The 8753-nt window shown below is 38.2% G+C and overlaps 1 protein-coding gene across 1 annotated transcript; it reads right to left on the bottom strand.

The window, feature by feature from the left end:
• Nucleotides 1-4517: 4517 nt before the first annotated feature.
• Nucleotides 4518-6984, bottom strand: si:dkey-246g23.4 (uncharacterized protein LOC559426 homolog). The gene is given in 9 exon segments (XM_063004352.1): nt 4518-4608; nt 4610-4639; nt 4641-4694; nt 4696-4819; nt 4822-5043; nt 5046-5228; nt 6576-6699; nt 6701-6723; nt 6954-6984. Coding segments are annotated over 9 exon segments (882 nt in total).
• Nucleotides 6985-8753: the final 1769 nt, after the last annotated feature.

Raw genomic sequence — 8753 nt, 5'->3', positions numbered from 1 at the left:
AATGCTTCAAGAGGCCTAAGCTTTTTTTTCTCTCCGGAACAGGATCTGTAGATGTGTGGGGCGGAAATGTAGGGGCAATTTTGTTTGATCTTGCTTTCCTCACTTTATCTGATAATAAAAGGGTGCTCCTCCTTTTCTGAGTGGTTGCATTATGGGTGTGTTTGTGCATCCACAGACCAGCACGGTACTTTGATGTGAGGTGGAATTTATAATGATGCTGTGGGACAGTTTCCCCTTGGGCAAGATCTAACGTGCAATAGATACCTGAGGCTGCAGGCAAAACTTTTCCCCCAGTTCAATAGCTGGGCTAGACAAAATAAATAAGACACTGTGGCGTGTGACACCAGAAGAGGCATACCTGCTGTGCGTGGTAAATATTTGTTTGCAATAATTTGAAAAGTCATTCCACAGTCCACAAACACTATGACCATGAGCTATTTCAAGAACAAATTATATTAAAATAGACTATGAGATCTTTTTAGCTATAACAACCACTCCTTCGAGAAGGCTTCTCACAAGACTTTTATGTATCTGTGGGAATTTGTGCCAGGTCAGCCAAATGAGCATTTGTAAAGCTGGGCAATGATGCTGGTCAAGAAAATCTCAATTTATGTTCTGTGCTGTCCACTGGGTTTTTTTTTAACCAAGCTTCATGTCAGTATAGAACTTGCTTTGTGCACAGGGGGACAGTCAGGCTGGAACAGGAAAGGGCCTTCCCTATCCTTCTTTATAAGATTAATTTAATACACCTGTGAGGAATTGTTGTGGCTAAAACACATGCTTTCAATAATTAGGAGTAATGCCCCAATTTTTCTGTCCATATAGTATAGTTCCACTGCAAGACAGACAATTTTAACACATGCACATTCATTTAGGGAGATGAGAATTAGCTGGTCTGAGCATGTGCAGAGGAGGGATGAGAGTTTTAACAGGAGAAGTGTTCAGAGGATGTAGCCACCAGGCAGGAGGAGGAGATGAAGGCCAAAGAGAAGTTATGGATGTGGTGAGGGAGGACATGCAGGTGGTTGGTGTGACTGAGGAGGATGTTTACAACAGGGCAAGATGGAGACGAGTGATCGGTTGTGACGGGCAGCCTAAAGAAGAAGGAGATAAAGAAAAAAAAGGCAAAGATTGAGCTAAACTAGCTGTATTGACTATCTACATAGATTTGATCTAGATTTGGTTGGCAGACAGATGCTGTTTCCTATCTACAGTTTTTGTATGGTTACTCACATGTGTAAAATGTGAAATATGTCTAAAGATTGCAGCAATTTTTGCAAAACTGCTTACTGTGGACAAACCTCAGTGCCTTATTTATTTCCCACGATTTGTAGTAGTGAATCTGTCCAGGTTTATTAGTGTTATTTCAGGGTGAGATTTTCATCTCAGTTCCTGAGGTAGTTTTTCATTTACAAAAGCACTTATCTGTAAAGACCACTGACAGGACAGCGGACACAGAACACTTCAGACACAGATGCTGTGAAACGATATTGTATCCTGTGTGATGGTAGCACTATGTTTTCTTTTATAACCCAGAGTCAACAGTTAATGTGCAGATTATAAGAGATGACTTTAGCTTTAGCTTCAAGGCTTAGGGGGCGTGCATAATCATTGAAATCACAGAGCTGCTTTTCTTTCTGGATAGATATTTTGATCATGGATTTGAATACAGTCAATACAACTAGTACCAGCAAATTTAAGTTTGTGGAACTGCAGCATATGTGCAATATACTGTAATTGTAAAAAAAAAGAAAAGAAAAAAAGAAAAGCTTCATAGATTGCCGCTTGTAGTGCTTATCTTTCCCCACCACTAGAGAGAGCTCAATAAAAGCGTTTAACTTCTACCTGCCATTATTTCGAACTAAAGCAGCCATTCAGTTATTTTTATTTATTGCTTTATCCTGGTCATGATTGTGGTGAATTCAGCACCAATCGGAAACACTAGGAATGCAAGACAGAAATTCACCCTGGAAAGGGTTCACTCACATACTCATACATTGGGATGTTGTAGCCTAGCGGTTAAGGTACTGGAAGGTCACTGGTTCAAGCCCAACCACTGTTAGTCACTGTTGGGCCTTTGAGCAAGGCCATTAACCCTCAATTGCGTATACAATATACTCTCACAGTACTGTTAGTCGCTTTGAATAAAAGTGTCTGCAAAATGCAGTAAAAGTAAATACATAGGGAAATTTAAAGCAAACCACTTTCTGCATGTCTTATGGTAAAGGGGGGCACCGGAGTACCTGTTTTCTCACTGCAGCAGTTATACACAGTTCAGAGAATAGATCACACTTGCCAGCAAAACAGTTTTCAAACATTTTACATAAAACCAGAAGAATTTTCATTCGTTGTGGAAGACAAATTAAGTGCCCTCGTCTATAAGTAAAAGTTTATAATCCACCAAGACATTTGTTCATAAACAATAACCTATTTTACCACATACAGGATACACATACACATCATACATTTCATTTTCATAAACCGCTTTATCCTGGAAAGGGTCGCAAGGTCTGGCTTCACTGAGTGCCCGTAAATCGCAGATATTATTTAAAATGAATTATTCATGTAAATTAGATTTATTGTACTCTACTCCGCAGATATATTTAATTTCTATTCATTATTCTGTCATTCTTGTATTACTTCTGTCTTTGACTGATGTGTAACTATATAGGTTTTGTTTGAGTCATTTCCTTCTGGAAATTTGATACAGCAGAAGCAGGCAGAGCTGTAAGATTGTAAGTGCAACACCAGTCTTCAGAAAGCCTATGCCATACTATATGATTGCACTGCAGCATTTTTCTAAAACATCTAACAAATATATCCACAATAAGATTAGCTTAAAAACTGGATCCTAACTTTTCTTTGTATTTAATCATCAGCTGAATGCTAAATGCAAATTCAAGATAAAAAGAGTTCTGATCCTGTTCGATCTCATTCAGGCATCATCAATCAGACATTGATCAGCCTGTCCATGTATTGCATTGATATTACTATGAGCTTTAATGAACAGTAATTCTCTCATGGCTTCTTCAACAGCTTTCTCTCTCCGTAATGGCTCTCCATTAAGAAAACTGCTGCTTTTCACTTCCAGTTAGTCAGAGCATTAGTGAGGTCAACCATTAATGTTGGGAAATAAAGCCTGGCTTGCAATAAATCTTGCTTTCAATACATTCCAGCAGTGCTGGATAGGATAGTCTGAACTTTGTTAGCTTCTTTCACACAAAAATAGAAAAATTGTTTTGATTTGTATTGACCCCTAATTCTAAGAGGACACGATGATTCAAAGTATGCCATTCAAATACCTTTCAGGACATCTACTGTATATTCATATATAATAGTTTTTTTCCTCATACTTCAAGAGCACTTCATTATGTACACTTTCCTGGTACATACATTTATTGATTATTTTAGAAACCAAACTTCAGCCCATCGGTGCACTTTCATATACTTCTGCACCCCATTTATGAATTGAAAGGGACCTCATAGGATGCCCACTAACCTGATAATATTTGGGTGGTGAATCATTCTCAGCATTGCAATGACAGTAACATGATAGTGACATGGTAATGTGTGTTCTGGTATAAGTATATCAGGTGCAGCATTGTTGTTGGGAGTTTTAAATGCTGTTCAAACTGATTGACTTTTAATTAGAAACACATACCCTGTTAGCACTTGTCGTAGGTGTACAGTTAGAGATTGGAGCTAGTTTCTTTTTCATGCACAATGTGGTATAGATAAATGAGCCACAGGGGGGTGAAGTGTAGAGCAACAGATGAAATACAGTTAGTAGTTGTTTACTCACAAAGGTCGCCTTATAAAACAATTAATCAAAGACAGTGGTTGAATTAATGGAACAGAAATTAGAAGTGATTCCAGTTGCAGTATGCAGCACACTGCTGTTCCTACCGTTTCTCACTACTGTGACTTGGTGCCATTGTCATGCACTTGTGATAGATTGTCGGATTATTGTTTGTGAGCTAGTATAAATATTCCATACAGCAGGACATGTGGAGAATTGCAGCATATAAAACATGCTGTAAATTACGAATGAGGCACCAAAGCATAACACGACTGATTATGCAAAAGACAAGAAAGACTATTTGTCCAGTGACCAATAATGCATGAAATTAACACAGCTGTAGCACAGCGAAAAGGGACATCGTTTATTGCTTTGACAAAAAAACTGCTTACTTTTTCATTCTGAGCAATATAGAAGTCAAGATAAAAACTGAACAGAAGTTTTGTTTATTGGGAAGCTTTGAATGCAATACCGTTGTTATTACAGCCATGACTGCTCTTGTAAAGGAAAAAAAACAGAACAAAAACCCAGCAATGTATAGAAAACATTCAGTGAGACAGCTGTCGTACATATTGTTATCTTGAAATCTGTTGGTAATACCTAACCTTTTATATTCAGTTCAGGAAATATATTGGTTGTGTTTATGCTGCTATATTAAATGCTCAATTTCAATTATCTGCTCGAATCTGATTGTTTTGTAAGGTTGTTTTACATGCATTTATTCAGCACCGTGATAATGAATGACCACAATTGGTCCAGAAACCAGTCCATAACCATAACTGAACAGTGCTAGCTGGGTGAAGGTGGTGGCAGAGCAGTAGGATGATGCCTAGCAAGATGATGACTAGTCTCGACCAGACTTAAACTGACCACCCAGCCAAATAAAACACAACCAGAGGTTCAGAATTTCAGAGGTGCAACATCAATGCAACTGCCTATGGACATACAACACTAGAAAAAGCCTAGAACCAAAGAATCCCAGTGCTGCAAATAAACCAATAATTAAGTAAACCATAAAGCAAGGTTGGCAAATAATATGTAGTCCACATAATGCAGGACTCTGCTCCTCAGATATTTCGAGCTTTTGCAGGATTTTGTCTTCGAATTTAGTCTCTGATCAAATGTCCTCTGAGATTCTGTGTGAATTTGGGATGAGGAGTCTACCTCAATAACTTTATCTGTTGAAAGCTCTTCAGAGCAGTTGTTAAATGGTCCTAGCAGAGCACCACACACACAGGTGGAACTCCTAGCACCAGCATGGCACCCCTACAGGAATAATTGTCCACCAGTATTTGATAGAAAGGTGTAAAAAGGAAGGCGATGATGCACTCACCAGCACTGGCAAGTTTGTTGGCAATGAGCCGTCGTTTCTCAAAATAGAAGCCCGGCATGGTTACAGTGGGGGTCCAGGTAAGGGCATAGCCAAAACCTGCACAGAGAAAAAAAGAGGTCACTATGACACTCGCAGAGCCGATGTGCTTAGTTAATTATGAGTGTTATATGCAGTTTTGAATTATACAAGAAATGTAATAAATGACTGTAGTATTGGGTTTTGTTAATTAGAAATGCATTAAATTGTATTAATTGCTTTTCTGGAAATTTAATTACATTACTTATTGCCTTTTTATTTTTAGAAAGAAGTAAGTCTCAATATTCATTTCTTTATTTAAAAATTCCACTCTAAAACCCCAACTGTATCAATTGGAAAACCAAAATGACAGCTAATACTTTCCTAAGTTTGAAACATGTGAAGACCTGTAAAATCGACTGAAGCTAGAACCTGCTTCTGGGCTTGACAATTTTTACAGAAATAAATGGACCATAACAAAACTTAAAAATAGACAATAATGCAATTTATTAAAACATGGACTATTTACTATAATATAGATTAGGGCCGGCACCGATCCGATACTCTGTATCGGTATTGGTCCGATATTGGCCCAAATCATGTAGATAACACTTAATGTAAATAAGGCCATTGTTTGTGTGTAAAGCAAATAACACACGAAGATACGTGACAACAGAGTGCCATTTATTGCCAGCATCTTGATGACATCATTGACATGTCTTGTCCCGGCTTGGAGATCTCTCACATCCTCAACTCTGCGTCAATTCTAATTGGTCCATCGCGTTTGATTGCTCGAACGTAAGTGAAACCAAACATGCTGCTAAATGTTCTGTGTGTAAAAGTTAAAATAAAAACAGCAGTTTTGCATAAGTGTGATGTTGTAGGTTCTGTATTTATTCCTGTAGAATATTTGTTTCACAGCCTGAGCATTATTATTTAGATAGCTAGTTATTACAGCCTAGTTGTTTGAGAGGAGAAATTAAGGTATCAGTTTGGTATCGGTATCGGCAGATACTCAATTTGCAGTATTGGTATCGGACATAAAACAGTGGTTTTGAGCCAGCCCTATTATAGATAATGGATATATCCCTTCTATTTGGAAATAATTGCTCTCACTGTGGTTTAGTTAAGTCTTTAAGCATAGAGTAAAACTAAAGCAACTAAAGTAATTAGAAGTACTTGCTTTTTTTTTAATCAATATTACTTGTTTTCCATCCTGAAGTTCAAATTAAATTTTACTCTTTTGTCAGGTTCAGTAAAAGTAGGTGTCAGCATAAAACTCCAGGGCATAAAACCTGGGGAATCTGAGTAATGAAATCAATGTCAAAATCAAAAGATTAATAAAGAAAGGTACATGGTAGGACTATAGTCCCAAATGGAGAAACAGAGTGACTGGATTTTAGTTTGTTTTAATTGCAGTACTCTTACCTGATAAAAAATCCACAGTAATGTAGCACTGGACCAGGTTTTGAGTGTATGCTCCAGTCACCATGCCCACGCTGGCCAGTAATCCTCCCAGCATCACCACAGCTCTGTGCCCAACACACACACACACTCATTGCAGAGCCAACTGGAGCTGAACCAGACACACACAAGAGACGCTCTATGAAAAACCGTACTACTGGGACCGACGCAACACTGACAGGGCATAAAACTCCAGTTCACAGAGGAGCACACAGAATCAAACTGGGAATCCATTTAATATTTATAGACTTTTGCCGTGCTGCACAACTCAGCAGAGCATTATTTGACTATTTACTGATACATCTCAGGAACATGACTTTCACAAATGTCGGGAGACTGTACGTGATCTAGAGATGGCTGGAGCAGCAGTCATACTTCAGTTCTCAGATTGTACAGATAAAGTATAATGAAAAGGGGTGTAGAAACGGGCTTCTTGACATTTGCAGAGTTTTCTCTTATGAAATACAAATCGGTCTCTGCATAGCAATGAGACTTCCGTGCGCAGCTGGGTAAAACATTTAGGCAGCAGCTGCCCTCTGGTGGTAACATCTACAGCTAACTTGATCAAAACAGACATTCATGTCATAATGAGCTCTTTTTGAATGGCTAATACTAACTTAATACTCTTGTAATGGTGTTGCTCTAACCAGTGGCAGGAAGTGGGGGGTGAGAAGTGCTGTTACGCAAGAAAAAGTCAGGGTGTGGCAAATAGTAAAATGTACAAGTACAATGTATTACGTACTGGTGAGTTCCTGACCCACTTTGAACACTGGCTCTACCCAGTTGTCATCCACACCAGTATATATGTGACCACCACAGGCATCCTTTCTAAATAGAGAACGGAAATCATGTCCAATAGTTGGGGTGGACAACAACCATGCATTTTATAGTAAGCTTCTTTAACCAAAGCTTAGTTAAACAGTCTGTCTTGGAATATCCTGGAGTGGTCTTCTCCGGCTTAAAGATTTAAATCCCATTAAAAATCTTTGGTAGGATTTTGAGAAAGCAGCTGCAGCGCGAAAGCCATCAAACCTCAATGAGCTAGAAACATGTGCACTAGAAAAAGTCAGAAGCTTGTTAGCACATAGCAAAATTGCTTATTAGAGGTTATTAAGACAAAAAAGATGTTCCACCAAGTACTGAGGCTGGGGGTTAAATGAAGTAAAATAAAAATGCAAATATAACAATCTTTATATAGTAATATAAATATTTCTTTATATAGTACATACAACTCTGCACACAGAGCTTATCCTCCAATAATGCTTTATAATCCCGCTAAGAAAACTGAGTGAGTTGGTCTCAATATCTTTATGTTATGCTTCAGAGAGGGGTGGCAGCAGATTTCATGCCTCTACTTCACCGACTCATGCTTGGCCTTTTCTTTGGCATAATAAATTAGACAGTGGGAACAACAGTTGTTACTGCAGTCCAGTCTAGCAACTTCTTCTTCAAAACAGCTTTTGTTTAGTTTCCAAAACATGATGAGGTTTGTTTTATCCTAATTTATAATAGCTACCAAGTGCCAGCTGTTGGCAGCTCAATAAAGAGCAATACACCATATGAATATGGCACTTCAAAAACAAGAACGCCTGGCTTGTAATCAACAATCTAATTTGTTTATTTATCTTTAAACTGTTTAGTAGGTTTGAGGTCAGAGCTGTGCAGGCTCCTGAAGTTGCCACGCCATGTCTTTATGGACCTTGCTTTGTACATAAGAGCACAGTCCTGCTAGAACAGGAAAGGTCGTTTCCCCAAACTATAGCAACAGCATTGGAATCATTTAATTTATTTTATATAATTAATGTTAAACATGAGTCTGGCTGAAACATCTACATTTAATGAATACACCGGGTGTACACATGCTTTTAGCCATATAGTTAATTTTATTTAATTTTTATTAACCACTTTATCCAGGTCAAGGTGGCAGTGGGTCTGAATTAACTTTGGACAGGGTGCGAATCTATCACAGGACTTTGGCCATCCCCCTCCCTCAGACATAACCAATCACAGTCTATGTGTTGTAAACCTAATTAAATACATACAATAAAATCTGGGACAAGCTTTAGTTATGTTATAATAGGTAACATCCAAACCTTAGATTTATCAGCTGTAGCAACAGAAGTTAATGTCATTAATCTTTAG

This window comes from Trichomycterus rosablanca, chromosome 11, assembly GCF_030014385.1.
Source record: "Trichomycterus rosablanca isolate fTriRos1 chromosome 11, fTriRos1.hap1, whole genome shotgun sequence".
Lineage (NCBI taxonomy): Eukaryota > Metazoa > Chordata > Actinopteri > Siluriformes > Trichomycteridae > Trichomycterus > Trichomycterus rosablanca.
Note: the sequence above shows the minus strand (reverse complement) of the source record. Positions and strands in the feature narration are given on the sequence as shown.